General features: G+C 41.5%; 1 protein-coding gene and 1 long non-coding RNA gene across 3 annotated transcripts in view; both read right to left on the bottom strand.

Moving 5' to 3' along the window:
• LOC145307187 (uncharacterized) overlaps positions 1–10,255 on the bottom strand; it is a 44,694-nt gene extending 34,439 nt beyond the window's left edge. For both annotated transcript variants that reach the window (XM_080149546.1, XM_080149547.1), the window contains exons 1-2: positions 10,124–10,255; positions 8,340–8,468 (exon numbers count right to left, since the gene is read on the bottom strand). In XM_080149546.1, the coding sequence (XP_080005672.1) occupies positions 8,340–8,435 (96 nt within the window). In that variant the 5' untranslated portion in view covers positions 8,436–8,468; positions 10,124–10,255. The remainder of the gene's footprint in view (positions 1–8,339; positions 8,469–10,123) is intronic.
• A 1,571-nt stretch (positions 10,256–11,826) lies between these two features.
• On the bottom strand, positions 11,827–14,159 carry LOC145307100 (uncharacterized). The gene is made up of 2 exons (XR_013875299.1): positions 13,335–14,159; positions 11,827–12,029 (listed from the first exon to the last, which is right to left on the bottom strand). It is a non-coding gene; the product is annotated as an uncharacterized LOC145307100 (long non-coding RNA).
• Between the last annotated feature and the right edge of the window lie 4,080 nt (positions 14,160–18,239).

Raw genomic sequence — 18,239 nt, 5'->3', positions numbered from 1 at the left:
ATGAGATAGATGGTGATATAATAAGATTAGTGCAGTGGGTTTGTTATGATAAGTCACAGCGTAGCAACTCTGTAAACTGCCTGTCCGTCTGGTTGTCGTATTACCACAACCTCCCCTTCAAGGGTTGCGTGGCTCTCGAGCCACCAGGCCTTGAACCTGGGGATATGACAACCTATGTCTGCGCAGGACAGGCTCTTCCTGGGGCACAGCTCGATGGAGGACAGCTCTGGCTACACAGGCTCCACGGGACACTCGTTGCTTGGTCTGGCTGTGGTTGGATATCAGCATTGTCAGCTCCTGGTTGGCTTCTAGACGGGGGTTGGCGACGGCCAGGCCCCGGCGTTGGAAATTTTGCCTCGTCTGCAGGACTAGCTCTGCCTCAGCGGGTAGCTGGACACGGAGGCCTAGGCTAACTCTGGTGGTTCCCAAGGGGGGAATGACGATGGATGAGGGCGCATAAAATTCCATGGGGGCGCCTGCTTGGTTCAGGTTGCTTGGCCTCCTAGCTCCCACCCGGATAGGGATGGCTGTCATCAACAGGGGGCACATGGCTTCAGCTTCGTCCTCTGGGGCGGCCTCTTCCATTGCAACAGCTGCTTCTCCTCCTACAGGCTCGCTGCTGGCTGGCAGGTGCTCCATGTCTGTATCAGGATTCCAGATGGCATCTCTGGGGGGCTCTGGAACTGGCGGCGGTGGTTCGTTGGGTTGCTCCTGCAGGTCCTCTTCTACTGGGTCACGATCCTGGCCGCTGGGCTGTGGGGCGGCTGCGGCCGGCTGGTGCACTGGGAACTGTCCTGGGTCGCTAGCTGCGGGCGCCGCCGCTCCAACCGGCAGCTCGGTGGCATCCTCGTCGCCATCCACGTCAACTTGAATGTCTGCTGGAATCTGGTGGGCAGTCACATCTCCAGTGTATTTGCGCAGTCGGCCTACATGCGCGGTAACTTCCGAGATCCTGGCTATTGGAGAGGCAGGTTTGATGACATAATGGAATTCTGTAGCTTTCCTCACTACCTTCCAGGGGCCAGTCCATCTCTTGGTGATCTTGGCTGCCTTCCCTGGCACCAGGCGGGGGGCCAGGTACCAGACCAAGTCTCCAACCTCATACTTGGCCGTGCCTTCGTAGCAGGGATCTCACATGAAATTTTTTTTTTACACGACTTTTTTTTAAAAAAGGGAAGGGGGGGAAGAAAAAGGGGGAAAAGGGGAATTAAAAAGGGAAGGGGGTAAGGCAAGAAAATTTAAAAAATACACGACTTTTTGGCAAAAGTCGTGTAAAAAACACGACCTTGTGATCACTGCTTCGTAGGCTGCCGCGCTCCTCCGGATGGCTCCCTCCTCCTTCTGCTGGATGGCATCATACACTGCATAGTAACGTTGCAGGAGGGCTTGGACGTTGGCTGGAACCGAGGCATATTCTGTTTCTGGCAGCCGGAGCACCATGTCCACCGGAAGCTTGGCCTCTCTCCCAAAGAAGGCCAGGAACGGGGTCACGCCGGTAGATCTGCAGGCCTTGGTGTTGTAGGCGAAGGCAATGGCAGGCAAGTGGGGCTCCCAGTTGTTGTCGTCTCTGTCTAAGAACAGACGCATGCCTGTATTGAGCGTCCGATGGAACCTTTCCACTCGGTTGGACTGTGGGTTGTAGGGTGGTGGATGTGTCAGGCCAATCTCAAGCCTGGAGGCCAGTTCCTGGAATACCTGGCCGGTGAACTCCATCCCATTATCTGAGTGGATCTTCAGGGGGCATCCAAACGTGGCCAGGTGGCGGTGCAGCAGGGCTTCAGCCACCGTGAGGGTGCGCTTGTTGGGGATGGCGTAGAGGCTGACAAACCGGCTGAACCCATCTTGGCAGGTGAGGATGTAGCGGTTCCCAGCTGGGGTCTCTGGCAGCGGCCCCACCAGGTCGATGAACAGGACTTGCTGTGGATACCCCTGGCGGGAGGGTACATGTATCCCTTGCTTCAACCTTTCCTTGGTAACCTTCTGGACACATTCAGGACAAGTCTGAACCATCAGGCGGACGTCACGGGCCAGGTTGGGCCACCAGAAGTGCATGGCAACGCGGGCGATAGTCGCGTCCATCCCAAAGTGTCCGGCCATGGGGGTCCCATGGGCTAGAAAGAAGGCGTCCTGCTGGAGGGCCAAAGGCAGCAGGTATCTTGTCCGTTCCCCTGTCAGGGTCTGGTCAGTGGTGGTGAGGCAACCATGCTCGTCAAGTCCCAGGGCTGGGAAGCGGCTGGCGTACTGCTGCTCATCTCGTTCCTTGCCGCGCAGCTCAGCCTTGGTTGGGGCTCTGCCATCAGCCACCCACTGGCGGACACGGAGCAGGAGAGGGTCTTGTGTCTGGGCTTCTAGTACTCTAGCTGGGTCCAGTCGGGCGGCAGGGGGCCGGCTGGCTGCGGACTCCCCTAGCTGGCAAAGGTTATGGATATACTCAGCCTGCTCTGCTAATTCTTCGGCGCTGGCCGTTGGCATGTTGGCGTCCTCCCGGCGGCTGAGGGCGTCAGCGTTGGTGTTCTGGGTGCCAGGACGGTGGCAGACAGTAAAATCTAGGGCCGCTAGCTCTTCTTGCCAGCGGGCCACCATCCCTGTGGATGTGTTCAGTGACTTCATCTGCAGCAAGGCTGAGGAATCAGTGTTGATCTGGAAGCTGCGGTAGGACAAGATGCCGTGGAATTTCCGGATTCCATACATAATGGCGGCCATCTCTCCCTTCCAGGACGGGTAGCGAGTCTCGGGGTCGGTTGTCTTGCGCCCCACGGCGGCAATCAGTCTCTCCTTGCCGTCCTGGCATTGACTCAGAATGGCAGAGATGGCGCGGCTGCTGAAATCTGTGGAATACCGCTGGAATACCGCTGGCAAGTCAAACCTGGGCGGCGCTCGGATGGGGGCTTGACGGAACTTGTCCTTGAGCTGCAGCAGCTGGGCTTCCATCTCAGGTGTCCAGGCTAGGGTCTTGGCCGTCTTCTGCCGATTCATCTCGTAGGTGAGGTCGGCATACTCTGGGATGAACAGGCGGTAGTATCCAAAGAACCCCAGAAGCGCCAGCAAATCTTTGGGGGTGCTGGGGGCCGGCCAGTCCAGGATACGGTCAATATAATCCTCTTGCATGGCTATCCCCTCACGGCTGAGGGTGTGGCCCAGATAATCCACCTTGGCTCGGAACAGCTTAGTCTTGGCTGGCTTGAGGCGGATTCCTCCCCTGCGGTGGGCTTCCAAGACCTCTCGGAGCCTAGCCAGGTGGGCCCAGGTATCCTGGTGGAAGGTCAGGACGTCGTCAAGGTATGACTGGAGGTTGGCTGTGCCTAATGGGTTTAGGACCCCTGCAATAAATCTGGAATAGACAGATGGTGCCGTAGCCAGGCCAAAGGGCATCCTTTTCCATTGATACAAGCCTCTGGGGGTGGTGAAGGCGGTGCAGGGCCGGCTGTCCTCAGACACACGGATGGTGTAGTATGCGGCCACCGCGTCTAGGGCACTGTAGACGCGGTGCCCTCCAGCTCGTTCTACCAGCTGCTGGATCCTGGGCAGAGGGTAGCTATCCAGCTCCAGGCACTTGTTGAGGGCTCTGTAGTCGACGGCCCAGCGGGTGCTCCCGTCCTTCTTCTTGATGGGCACCAAGGGGCTGCTCCAGGCGGAGTCTGACGGCTCTATGACTCCCTCCTGTAGCCAAGTGTCCAATTGTTTCTCCAGCTCAGCCTCCTGCCGCGGGTTCAGATCCCTAAATCTCTGGCGGATCGGCTGGGTCCCTGGCTTGAGGCGCAGCTGCAGCTCGACTACATCTGTGCAGCCGGGGGTAGAGTTGGAGAAGACGTCCCTGTACTCTGATAACATGGTCCAAACCTCCTTTTTGAGCAAGGGATCCTTGCGCAGGAACTCGTTGTCTTCCATCTCAAGGGCCTCCCACAACTCCTGCATGTCTGGGGGCTCAACAGGCTCTTGGAACGAGTGGAGACTCGGAGGAGGCTTATCAGAAACCTCTAAAATGTCGGGCTTGACCAGCTCCCCTGCCACTGGGAGGCCAGCGTCCAGCAGGAGGGGCGTCTCCCCTTCATTTACCACCAGCACTCGAAACACAGTGGCGGATCCAGGCCTGTGGGCATACAGGCCTTCTGGGATGACAAGATCCTCCCCAAACCTCTGTTCTGGGGCAGCTAGTTGGATGGCATCCTTGGTGCGGTGGCCTACTAACTCAACAGGGACCGCCATGACACCGCGGCCAGGCAAGACCACCCGCTTGGCCGTGCGAAGTTGGGGTGGCTGGCCGTCAGTTGGAGTGACAGCGCTTAGCCTATACGTGGCTGGTGTGGGGTCAGCTTCGGCTCCGGGAGCCACCGGCCGCGACTTGACGGGCTCGGCCTCGGGAGGGGCTGACGTGTCGGAGCCAAGTGTGGCTCCGAGGGCGTCCGGCCACGATTTGACGGGCTCGGCGCTGGGAGAGGCCAAGGCGCTGGGTCCAGCCTGGGCTCCGTGGGCGTCCGGCCGCTAGGAGAGGCTGAGGCAGCGGAGCCATGCATGGCTCCGGAGGCAGCCGGCCACGACTTGACGGGCACGGCGCCAGGAGAGGCTGATTCCTGGGAGTTGAGTGTGGCTCCGGGTGCATCAGACCGCGACTTGACGGGTCTGGACTCAGGCTTGGCTGGTTGACTGGCTGGGGGTCCCAGGTAGAGGGGGCCAGGTGGACACGGCTGGCCGTTGATAAAGGTGTCGGAGGAGAAGATTGGTTCTGGAGGGCTGGCAATCTCAGGTAACGTTGTTGGCAGGTGCTCCCACGGCACCTTGGGCACTGGGGGCAACCCCATGGCTAGCAGGTTGGCCCCCTTATGGGCGTTGAGCGCAGCATCCACCCAGTGCGTGCCTTTCTCGACCACACGCGGCTGCTCTGGCAGTGGGCCTGGCAGAGGCCCTTCATAACTCAGCTCTCTCTCGGCTGTCTCCCGGTCAATGGGGACGCCACGGAGTGGGATAAACTCCCCACGCACCCACAAGCAAGGTGGTTGCATGTCGAAACAGAGCCTAGTTCCGAACTCCTTGAGAAAATACCCTCCTAGGTTCAGAGGGTGTGAGAGGTTCCGGACCACAGTCACATGGTAAAGATGGAGTATAAGGGTGTGTGAAACTGCCATATATAATTCTTTCAATTTTCCTATTACCTGGAGGGGCTGGCCTTCCTCGTTAGCAGTCAGGATTTGGGTGTTGTCCGGAATCAACATGCGTTGCACGCCCATTGCGTGCATGAGGTGTTCAGAAATTACAGCAGACCCTGGTACACGGTTGCCAGAATCGATCATGGCATCAACCTGTACATGCTGGGCAGGGTCAGGAGTAGGAAACCTCACCCTGATATGGCAGGGGAAGTGGAGGTCCTGCCCTTGAGACAAGGGGGCCTCCCGTTCGGCTGGGGTTGGCAGAAACTTCGGTGGTGGCCGAACCGCAGCTATGGTGGTATCGCTTACCATGGTGGCTTAGACTGTAGCTTCGAATCACTAGAGCTTATTAATTATCACTGGGTCAACAATTTTATATTTATTTTTATCACTTGGTTGACATTTATACACACTTATGTGTTGTTATCACTAGGAGCTCTAGGTGTGATTCTGGAAGCACTGGCAGCAGGGAATGTCCGTCCTGCAAGGTTCAGAGGGGTGACGGCGGTAGGGAATGACCCGTCCTACAGCGCCGCTGGTTCGAATCCCGAAAATGACAGCAGGGAATGGCCCATCCTGCAGCGCCTCGGGTTCGAATCCTGGAAGGCAGCGGCAGGGAATGTCCCGTCCTGCCGTGCCTGTGGCTCAAAATCTGCTATCCGTCGCAGTGGTAGGGCTTACTTGTGTGCTGAAGCTTCGCAGCCACACATTGCCTTCTCAAGGAGACCAGCCCCCAGCTGTCAGTCTCGTAGGTTTGGCCTGGGTGTCCTGGGGCTTGTCCCAGCTACACTTGCCAATTTAGACTCAGTTCTGTCGCCGTCTGAGCTAAATTATCCGATTACCGTGGCTGCGCACCTAGCGCTACTCCTACACGGTACGGAAAAAGCGTCTTAACTGGCGCTTTTAGCAGGCTAAATCTGCTTGCCGTAGGCCAGAGGCCCACATATTGCGTTCAAAATGATGGAAATTCGACCTAAAAAGGCCGTCTCGCGGGTCAGTTGGCTTCTCAGTTGGCGGCTGATTGTCCCCTTACTTGCCAAAGGGTCCAATCAGAGGTAGAATAGGCTAGTTTCTGTAAGGCTCGATTGAAACACGCTGACACCAAGTTCTGGTAAGCCGAGCGTTCTCGGCCCACAGGGTAACGAGTTCGAGTTCAACGAGCCCTAGCCTTGAATTATTCTACCAAAACAAACTAGCAGGATTTAGTCATACAGAAATTATATATTTAACTGAATAATATTTACAAGCAATGTTTACTATATATATACAACAGATTATAACAATGGTTAGGTTTGAAGGGGGTGTGGGACGCTAGGGCTTAGCTCCCGGCGGTAGACAGGCTGTGGGGGCAGCGGTGGTAAAAGGGGAGGCAGCGCCTCCCGGTTATATAAGCGCGTGAGGGGCGCGTGATAGCTGCATGTTTGAGCCCCTCCCCACATTTAGGCAGGCCAGTTTGACCGCTAGATAGCGGGGTCAACATCGGTCATGAGATAGATGGTGATATAATAAGATTAGTGCAGTGAGTTTGTTATGATAAGTCACAGCGTAGCAACTCTGTAAACTGCCTGTCCGTCTGGTTGTCGTATTACCACAAAAGTATCTCAAATGACGCCATATTAGAATAATGAACTGTCCTAATATATGTCATTTGGGATATTTCGACTACATTTTAAAAAATTAATTTAAATTTTTACAAGCAATTAAAAAAGCTTCATTAAATTTATAATTTTGATAAATATTGGTAAGCTTTTTTAAAAATATTGACAAACATGGGAAAATAATAGTAGGCTTGAGAAAATAATGGTATTCTTCGGAAAACAATGGCAAGCTTGGGAAAATAATGGTATGCTTAGGAAAATAAAGGTAGGCTTGGGAAAACAATGGTAAGCTTGGGAAAACACTAGTAAGCTTGGGAAAATAATGGTAAGCTTGAGAAAATAAAGGTATGCTTAGGAAATTATTGTTAAGCTTGGAAAAACAATGGTAAGCTTGGGAAAATAATGGTAAGCTTGGAAAAATAATGGTAAGCTTAGGAAAATAAAGGTAAGCTTGGGAAAACAATGGTAAGCTTGGGAAAATATTGGTAAGCTTGGGAAAATAATGGTAAGCTTGGAAAAATAATGATAAGCTTAGGAAAATAAAGGTAAGCTTGGGAAAACAATGGTAAGCTTGGAAAAATAATGGTAAGCTTGGGAAAACAATGGCAAGCTTGGGAAAATAATGGTATGCTTAGGAAAATAAAGGTAGGCTTGGGAAAACAATGGTAAGCTTGGGAAAATACTAGTAAGCTTGGGAAAATAATGGTAAGCTTGGGAAAATAAAGGTATGCTTAGGAAATTATTGTTAAGCTTGGGAAAATAATGGTAAGCTTGGGAAAATAATGGTAAGCTTGGGGAAATAATGGTAAGCTTGGGAAAATAATGGTAAGCTTAGGAAAATAAAGGTAAGCTTGGGAAAACAATGGTAAGCTTGGGAAAATAATGGTAAGCTTGGGAAAATAATGGTAAGCTTAGGAAAATAATGGTAAGCTTAGGAAAATAAAGGTAAGCTTGGGAAAACAATGGTAAGCTTGGGAAAATAATGGTAAGCTTGGGGAAATAATGGTAAGCTTGGAAAAAAAATGGTAAGCTTAGGAAAATAAAGGTAAGCTTGGGAAAACAATGGTAAGCTTGGGAAAACAATGGTAAGCTTGGGAAAATAATTGTAAGCATGGGAAAATAACGGTAAGCTTGGGAAAGTAATGGTAAGTTTGGGAAATTATTGGTAAGATTGGGAAAAAAATGGTAAGCTTAAGAAAATAATGGTAAGCTTAGGAAAATAATGGTAAGCTTGGGAAAATTATGGTAAGCTTGGGAAAATAATGGTAAGCTTATGAAAATAATGGTAGACTTGGGAAAATAATGGTAAGCTTTGAAAAATAATGGTAAGCTTAGGAAAATAATGGTAATCTTGAGTTAGACAATGGTACGCTTGGGAAAATATTGATAAACGTGGGAAAACAATGGTAAGCTTGTAAAAATAATAGTAAGCTTGGGAAAATGATGGTAAGCTTGGGAAAAAAAATTTAAGTGGGACAAAATATTGAAACGTGGGAAAATATTGATGAGCAAAGAAAAAATTTATAAACTTAAAAAATAGTGGTAAGCTTTTAAATTAATTGGAAAAATTGAAGCTGGATAGAAAAGAAGACTGTACCTTAAAAATGATGGTACACAGATGACAGCTGACACCCCCATGGGACTTCATGTGCCTCTTCAGGAGCTCATTTGTTGCAAACTTCTTTTCACACATTGTGCATGACAATAGTAGGATATTTCCATTACTATTACATAAAACAAGAAATATAGATATTTTTTAATGAGATTTTCAACTTTTCGAAGTTAAAGATAACTTTTTTTTGTAAGACTCATTAAACTTATTAGGTCTCAAATTAATCCAATAGATAGTTTGGACAAAGGCTTAGAATTGAAGAGTTAGTTATCGACAAAGTATGTATGATGGACTACCCTTGATCATGGCTCAACACGTTGCATATCCGCCCTTCACTGTTGAGGTGATAGGTTCGAATCTTGGGATGACTAAAGATGTTAAAATGGTTCCTAATGCTGCTATGTCAGGTGCACGACATAAATAGTAGGAGTAGGTGGAATGCTGTATCCCAAAACAGGTGCAACTCACTACCATGCACAATTAGGAGTTCTCAGACAAAATTCGTGCAATCAAATGGTTGGTTGTCTAATGGGCAAATAAAGCTTTACACAACAATCATAAGGCTTGTCTTGTTGATGACAACCCTATCCCATATCCATAAAAAAGGCACCTTGTTACAGAAACAATGACAAATTGTCAACAGCCTATGCTCCCCTGTGGAGTGAAAAGGGCGTTTTACTGTTATCTAAGTTAACCCTTTACAGTCGGGCCCCTTGCCGCACCTTAATCGGTCGGGGGGGGGGGGGGGCGTTCAACGCCCCCCCTAATTATCTCAGTTCCTATTAGAGCTAGAGGGCTAATTTTTTTTGTGCAAGTCCCCTGTTTCATAATAAATTTCCGACCTTTTATAAGTTTAAGTCAATTTTCGCTTCCTTCACCCTTTTATTTAACAACCTTTGTTTTTAGGTCTTTTTTTATTTAAAAATTTCAAACGGCTGTAATTTTCTTATTTTTGAAGCTAGAAGAAAATTTTTTTCCCAGAAAATGTTTATTTTTATGTAAATTTTACATTAGAAATATCAAAATATAAATTTCAGCGGCCGCAGCTGTACTTGGCAGCTGCCAGCCGCCGCAGTCGGCGGTCGGCGGGAAAACGGCGGCGGATCTTCATGAAATTTTAATACGTTATGTAGACGTGTAAGAAAAGCTTAAGTTTAAAATTTGAAGTCTCTAAGTCAAAAATTGCGGCCACAGGAGCCTTTTAAATATTTCTGGAGACCTGGAGGATCAGGACCTTCAGGATCATACCTGGAACCTGAAAGTGACTTGAACACCTGTATTTCATATAAGGATGTACTACTAGAGGATTTTTTAGTATTTTGGTATGATAAAATGCTTTGTTTTAGTCAAAAAAAATATTTTTGCTCTTTACCTGGATGACCCTGCCAGGTTTGCGGGCATCCTGTGCCTGCCAGGATGGAGATATTCAAAAAATTTCAACTCTCAGTTATGTGTCATACCCATACTTAAAAAAGTCAAGCAGTTTGGGCTCTTTATCTTTCACACACAGAAAATGAGATAGAAAAAACCGGATGGGGGGGCGTTCAACGCCCCCCCCCCCCCCCCCCGACCGTTAAGGGTTAAGGATAGAAACATTTGATTAAACTCATGAATTAAGTCTCAAGAGATGCAAATTAATCCAATAAACAGTTTGGACAAAGGTTTTAAATTAAAGAGTTGGTTGTCAGCATTTGTTTGGATCCAATAGACTCTAAGTTTTTTTAAGCATACTACTAAAATATAATTCAATATATATATCTTCTTTTCCTGATAGCTTTGGTTGAGCTAACAAAACTAGTTGAATCACTGGGTTCAATTTTGACACTGCTGACATCTAGTGGCTGAGATGCGGAACTAATATTAGAGTTTTGAGCTGCTAGAGGCGATTGTGGTGCAAGTGTTGTCGCGACTAAACTGGCAAAATCTTTATCAGAATTTGAGGAACTTATTGTTGAATTTGGAATTATATCCAGGCCTGTTTGAAAGAATATTATTTAATCAATTTGAATTACATTTGCAAGGATTTTTACCTTAAATGTCAACACACTGTCATACTACAGGGGGAGGGGGGTGGGGGGAATTTTAAATGTAAATAGTAAGAAGGTGAATGCATTGGCCAATAGACAGGTGCAACTCACAACCATTTCCATGAAAGGTCTTGCAGTGAAAGAGGTGGTGGTCTTTTGGGTAACCCAATACCCATCAGGCAAATGGATGCTTTGAACCAAGACTACATAACTTTTGTGTCACTTTTGAGGAAGATGATTCCCTTTTCTCCCATTTCTTTTGAAGAGATTTTCTTCCCCCCTTCCCTTTTTTTTGGAATCGTCTTCTCTAAAAGTTATGTAGTTTAGTATTTCTTCTTTAAACAGCAATTCTAAGACTCGGAGTATGTTACATGAACCCGAACAATACCTCACAATTGTAGCTAATATTAAAATAGTTATTTCTTGCATCGTATTATAAACAACTTTCCGCGGATATAGAATGTACAATTATAAGATTAAAACCAGTTTTTTTAGGCCTGAGGTGCCGAAGGCGCGGGCTAAAAAAATGGTTTTAATCTTATTATTGTACATTTTTATAATCGAAGAAATCTGGATATAATACGATGCTAGACATAGTTTTTTCATATGAATGAAAACCGGTTCCTATCCACCAGATTCGAATGAATATGAGAAATAATCTTTCCTGGAAGCATTGGGCTGGAGTTAACAGAATTGGAATGTGGTATGTAAAAGCTAGGCAAACTAGGTGTATCTATGGCAGCTGTCTTGCAACCAACCATTGGTGGCGACATTATTGGCGGCGACATTGGTAATATTAGATTAATTTGTTCATTTTCATTAAAACTTTTGTAGATTTTCTAGAGAGGATTGTCTTCACCAAGTTGATGATAATCACTAATTTAATGGGATAGTTCCATAAAATGCATTTAAACTTATGGTATTATCCTCTTAGAAATATTTTGTTTTGGAATTGGAAAATTTTTATACCCCCACCCCTGACAGAACTGTAAACTCTGGCAGCAGCGCTCAGCACCCTTACCTGCCTAGCCACAGTGCCAGCCCCCTGGCCTGCCTTGCTGCAGCACTTGGCCCCCTAGCCTACCTAGCCGGAGCGCTCCCTATAACCTAACCTAACAAAGATTGTTGTTCTCTGCCATAGTTCTATCAGACGGGGGGTATAAAAATAGAGGATAACGCTAAACTTATAATTTATATAATTGAGTTTTCAAACTATCAAGACTTAAAATTCATATTTTGTGTAATTATGAAAGACCCAAAGTTATTATTCAATGATATCAAGTTAAATTATATCATCATGAAAAGAAAGTAAAATGTAATCTTTTACCTTTTTAAAATTGTAAATATGTAACCAAATCATAGATTATATTTTTAGTTTTATGAAACTGGTTTTTAGCTCCTGTTATAAAATGCACTTCATTGAACTTTTTCCTGTAAACTGATGATTTTCTAGTTTAATAAAGTCTAAGTCTTATGATAATTGTATTTAGAGTGAATAGAAATAATTTGATTGTCTTTTTTTGAGAGATCAAGCTTGATTATTAGTTTATTCTAGTGAAGAAACAGCTTTCTTGTTATTCATTAACTTCTTCAGGAGTAATTGCTGAAGACTTTTTCTGATGTTCTAAGAGCTTTTGACTGTTACCTCCTGAAAATAATGATCCTTATATAAAAGAAGCAGAATGTATGTCTGTTTGTTTGTACTGAAAGATCTTACTAAATATTGAAATAATATAGGTTCCTTAGCAGACAAGCTACCCTAAAAAGATAAAATAAGGGGGGGAGGGGATGATCATCACCATCAAGTAAAAAAAGGCTCCATCTAAATCGGACCTTTCAATTTTTTAAATTGATACCGCCTTCCCCCATTTTGAAGGTTCTCCAGAGTTTTTAAATAGCACAGCTGATAATTATTATAAAAAAAGTAATACAATGTCTCTCAGTCTGTCTGTTTTAATGTTTACTTCTCGCATCATATTATAAACAGCTTTCCACGGATAAAAATGTACAATAAAAAGATTAAAAAACAGTTTTTTTTATCCCCAAAAAGGCACAGGCTAATAAAATTGGTTTTAATCTTTTAATTGTACATTTTTATATTCCTAGAAAACTAGAGATAATATGTTGCTAGACATAGTTTTTCATACGAATGAGAACTGGTTCTAATTCATGAGATATTAATTAGTTTTGAATGAATATAAGATATAATTTTCTTACCGGCCAAAACAATTGGGCTACCCTTAACATTGAAACTTATACCCAACAAATTTCTGTTTAAAACTAAAACTGAAAGTGAAGTGTCTATCTACAAAAAAAGAATCTTTTCACCCTTTCTCCTTGAAAAAAAAAAATAACTTAAATTAATTTTGGAAAGGAAAAATTTCTAATAAATTTTTAGGACATTTTTTGGAATTTAAGTATTTAATTGCTTAAAAGAATGTAAAGATTTTTCATTCTAGAAGGCAAAGTTTACTGAAAACAAAGATGACAACCTCCATAAAAGCAAATCTCAACAAACAGACTGATAATTTGTCAAACATACAGTTACTGCACTATGCATATATAAAAGTAGCAGGATGTACTGTATGTAATTGATCTAACTAACCCCTTCACCGATATGGCTCTCATTTTTCAGGGAAGCTTCTTGTAGGTCCTAGTAAGGTTTATAACTATTTTGGAGGAGGTTACCTCCCCATACCCATGACAAATATCCCCTGGCAAAAAACATTTTTGCTTTAAAAAAAAATTAAATTGATGGTCTAATCCTCACACATCACTTAAATGCGTCCAGAGGCCTATAGGGGCATAGCTGCTGGTTAATATCAAACAAACTAAATGTTATTTTAAAATCTATTCAAGACAATCATATTTTTATACCTCTGTCTACTCATATACAGATGGACATCCTGTTATTTTAATATAACAATTTTTCCTCTAAAAATATATGTTTTACCTTTAAAATTGTTGTATTTTTTCCTCTAGCTTTTTTACAGTAATACACTTTTTACAATAACATAATGATATTTTTTGAGCAATGGATAAAAATTATTATTTTAACATGAACGTTCTTTTAGTGTCTTTTTTTCTTTTTTTTCTTGTTCTATTTAAAATAACAATTTTGAGTCAGGCTGTCGCGGTGAAGTTTTAGAGTCAACTTTCATTTGCATGCTTCTTTTATTTCTTCGATAATTGATTTCAACCAATGAAATTCCCTGATTTCTTTAGTTAATTGATTTCAACCAATGAAATTCTCGGATTTCTTTAGTTAATTAATTTCAACCAATGAAATTCCCAGATTTCTTCAGTAACTTGGTATCAACCAATGACACTGCCGGATTTTCTATTTTTTTTATTTCAACCAATGTGATTGGAGGATTTCTACAGCAAATTGATTTAAACCAATCAAATTGCCGGATTTTTCAATGAAATTAGTGGATTTCTTCAATAATTGAAATTCAATCAATAAAATTGACAGATTTTTTTCCTCTAGCTTTTTTACTTGATTAAGATTCAAATATTTAGTCTAATCAAAATTTAACTTTTTTCAACAATTGTTTTTGGTTAAAATGTTCAAATAACTTATGTCAAAAGTTTTAAAAAGCAGCCAGCACACGAAAATGCACTTATTTTTGCAGTGCTAAATTGATGTATATACAATATACATATATGCAACACAAAACTACGCAAATTTACACAACTTCCGTGAAAGTGTTTGTGTGTGTGTGCGTGTGTGTGTTATCACAGAAGCTAAGCTGACCGTCGGGGCCACAGCCTGACTAAACTTAGATAACATATGCAGGTCAGCTTGAGAACAGCTGTGCTGACAAAATCACAGCTAAACCCCCAGGGTACAACCTACTGACTTTCTAATGTAATTTAGACATTACAGAGTGTTTTTGGAAAGGGCCTAAATGCATGAAGGAAGCGAGGTTGACATAAAGGGAAAGTTAAATTAGTTATTTCTCGCATCGTTTTATAAACAGCTTTCTGCGGATAAAAAACGTACAATTAAAAACCAGTTCAATTCATTTAGTCTATTAAATCCTTATTTAATCAATTTTTAATCAAGTGTATTTGAGTATCCAAAGTAAACCTCATTAATAAGAGAGTATCTCAGAGAGAGAGAGAGGGGATAATGGGCTGTTTATTACCCTAGTCCCCAAAGTTTTATAATAACATTTGGTTGGTGAATTAAATTGAGTGCTCAAGCGTTTCAACCACTGATTTTAATTTATAGATGGGATAATAATGTGTATCATCATTGGGGACGTACATCTATTTATCTGCCATTGTCTTATCCCTTTAGATCCCTGATAGTATCTGAAGAAATATTTCCGAATACAGTAAAAGTGTCGGACTGATTATGACATAAAAAAAAAAATTTGCCAATGAGAGGCCATTATTGACCAAGGGTAAAATTTATAGTGGCCTCTCATTGGCTATTTTTTTTACGTCATAATCAGTCTGACACTTTTACTGAGATAGGGTTTTTTAAAAATGCCGCGTTTTTTTGACAATTTTTTGGTCATTGATTGATTGAACGAAGACGATGGGATTTCAACTGTTTTTAAACTATTTTTCAATGGGGGGTCAAAAATATACTAGGACACCTATAGAATCAGACTGCAGAGCCCAAATTTGAATTAAGTCCCCAATAAACTTTTTTTGGGGGATTTAAAAATTAATTTTTACTGTTGCTCTGGTCATTTTTACCAGATCAAAGGGTCTTTTTTTACTTCGTGTAATATTGTAACTTAGTGAACAATTTTATATAATTCCCTTTATACTGATACAATAAAAAAAAACATTACTCTGTTCAATGGAAATAATTTTTTTTCTAAAACAATTAATTTCATTGAAAAATCTGACATAATACAATAAAAAACATAATGCTGAATTTAAACCAATTAGAAATTAGAATTTCCGAAAGAGTGTTTTCACAAAGTGACTTATTTCAAACGTAGTTAAATAATTTTATTTAATAAAAATGAAAAGAATGAAAACCCTACTCATAAAAGATACATACTTTTTAAAAATATTTTTAAAAATATGTTTGAATAATCTTATTTTATATCATATTTGTATATGTGACAAAAATAAATTTGTTGTATTGCATAAACATTTGTTGTCATCTTAATTTATTTAACCCTTTACAGCCAATTTTTATGTGTTTTAATGTATAATAAACATGAAACATTTTTATGTTGATTAATTGATATATTGTAAAGAATTAATTTTTAATTAGTATTGATAGATAAAATCAAAAGACCTAACTTTATTGTATACTAGCATACAATATTTATGAAGCAAGACACTCTAAAAGCTGAGTATTTTACCTACAAAGGGAAGAAACATCACGATTCAGTAAAAATTATTTAATCCATAGTAAAAAATAAACTTTAAAATCCTAATAAAAATTGATGTGCGCAATTGTTCTCATTTTTGGCTTTGCAGTATGATTCTACAGATGTCAAAGTATATTTTTAATATACCTTTTAAAAATAGTTTAAAAACAGTTTCAACACAAAGTATACAACATAAGAATTCAAAATTTTAAAATTATTATTTTAGCCATTTGTATAATGTCTAATACAACTTAAATCCATTTTCCCTGCATATTTATTAATGCATCTTTTTAGATCTGTATTAGACATTATACAAATGGCCAAAACAATAATTTTAAAATTTTGAATTCTTATGTTGTATACTCTGTTAAAAATTATTTCATCTTGAAGATCAATGCCCCGTACGATTTTAACAGAGTATACAACACGAGAATTCAAAATTTTAAATTATTATTTTAGCCATTTGTATAATGTCTAACACAGCCCTAAAAAGATGCATTAATAAATATACAGCGAAAATGGATTTAGGTTGTATTAGACATTATACAAATGGCTAAAATATTAATTTTAAAATTTTAAATTCTTAAGTTGTATACTCTGTGTTGAAATCCCATCGTCTTCGTTCAATCAATCAATGTCTAAAAAATTGTCAAAAAAACGCGGCATTTTTTAAAAACCCCATCTCAGTGTTCAATATTTCCTGCTTATTTACTTTTCCCTTTATCCTATTAAGGATAAGAAGGAAAGGCGTGGTTGCCAAAAAAAATTCCTAGAGAATAGTTATTTCTCGCATCGTATTATAAACAGCATTCCGCGGATATAGAATGGACAATTATAAGATTTAAAAATGCATTTTTTCGTATTAATGAGAACCGGTTCTTATCCACCAGATCCGAATGAATACGAGAAAAAAAATTTAGAGAGAGAGGGGACAATGGGCTGTTTATTATACTAGTCCCCAAAGTTTAACTTTTCTTATAAGTTGAAATAACATCTTTGGGGACTATGGTGAATTTTGATTTATTAAATTGAGTGTTGAAATGTTTCAATCACTAATTTTAATCTACAGAAGGAGTCATTTTATAATAAACACCAGATTAACATAATTTTATTGCATTTAAACTAAACTTTGAATAATAATTATCTTATAATGAAACAAAAAAAGACCTAAGGGAGATTCGAAACAAAAAACTTTTTGGCTCACTTCCTCACTAAAATTAGTGAGGTTCGCAAAAAATTCTTGTGAAAAATCCTCCAAAATAGCATTAAAAATCTGCAAAAATTAAACAAAATCTTAGGTTGATAACCCTTTTGAGATTTTATTTAATTTTTGGTGATTTTGGAGGATTTTTCAAAAAAAAATTTAGCAAGCCTCACTAGTTTTAGTGAGGTAGTCAGCCAAAAAGTTTTTAAGAATTCACCTCTGGTGCTTTCACTATAAGTGCTTTTTAAGTAATGATAAACCTCCTTACATTTCTTTTAATTAACCCTTAACTGTCGGGGGGGGGGGGGCGTTGAACACCCTCCCCTCTGGTTTTTTTCTATCTCATTTTCAGTGTGTGAAAGATAAAGAGCCCAAACTGCTTGACTTTTTTAAGTTTGGATATGACACATAACTAAGAGTTAAAATTTTTGAATATCTCCATCCTGGCGGGCACAGGATGCCAGCAAACCTGGCAGGGTCATCCAGGTAAAAAGCAAAAATATTTTTTTGACTTAAACAAAGCATTTTATCTTACCAAAATACTAAAATATCCTCAAGTAGTACATCCTCATATTAAATACAGGTGTTCAAGTCAATTTCAGGTTCCAGGTATGATCCTGCAGGTCCTGATCCTCCAGGTCTCCAGAAATCTTTAAAAGGCTCCTGTGGCCGCAATTTTTGACTTTGAGACTTCAAATTTCAAACTTAAGCTTTTCTCATATGTCTACATAATGTAATACAATTTCATAAAGATCCGACGCGGTTTTCCCACCAACTGCGGAGGCTGGCAGCTGCTAAGTACAACTGTGACCGCTGAATTTTATATTTTGATATTTCAAACATAAAATTTACATAAAGATAAACATTTTCTGCCAAAAAATTTTCATCTAGCTTCAAAATAAGAAAATTACAGCCGTTTGAAATTTTTAAGTAAAAATGACCTAAGGTTGTTAAATAAAAGGGTGAAGGAAGCGAAAATTGATTATGACTTACTTAGGGTTGGAAATTCATCATTAAACTGGGGACTTGCACAAAAAATTTAGCCCTTTAGCTCTAATAGGAACTGAGATAATAGAGGGGGTGTTGAACACCCTCCCCCCGACTGATTAAGGCAAGGGGCACAACTGTTAAGGGTTAATTTGAAATAAGATGATGCATTTTTTTTTGTTAAATTACGTACATGGGTAGCCCCAAAGGGGTTTGGCTTAGAAAAAGAACCAAGAACCCTCACCCCCTTTACTTAAATTTATTTCATTAGTAAGGGGAAGGGGGGTTTGTGTTTGAAAATTTTTTAGAAGTAAGTCTTACA

This window comes from Acartia tonsa, chromosome 15 (assembly GCF_053477335.1).
Source record: "Acartia tonsa isolate MP-2025a chromosome 15, ASM5347733v1, whole genome shotgun sequence".
Lineage (NCBI taxonomy): Eukaryota > Metazoa > Arthropoda > Copepoda > Calanoida > Acartiidae > Acartia > Acartia tonsa.
This window is presented reverse-complemented; position numbering and strand designations above follow the sequence as displayed.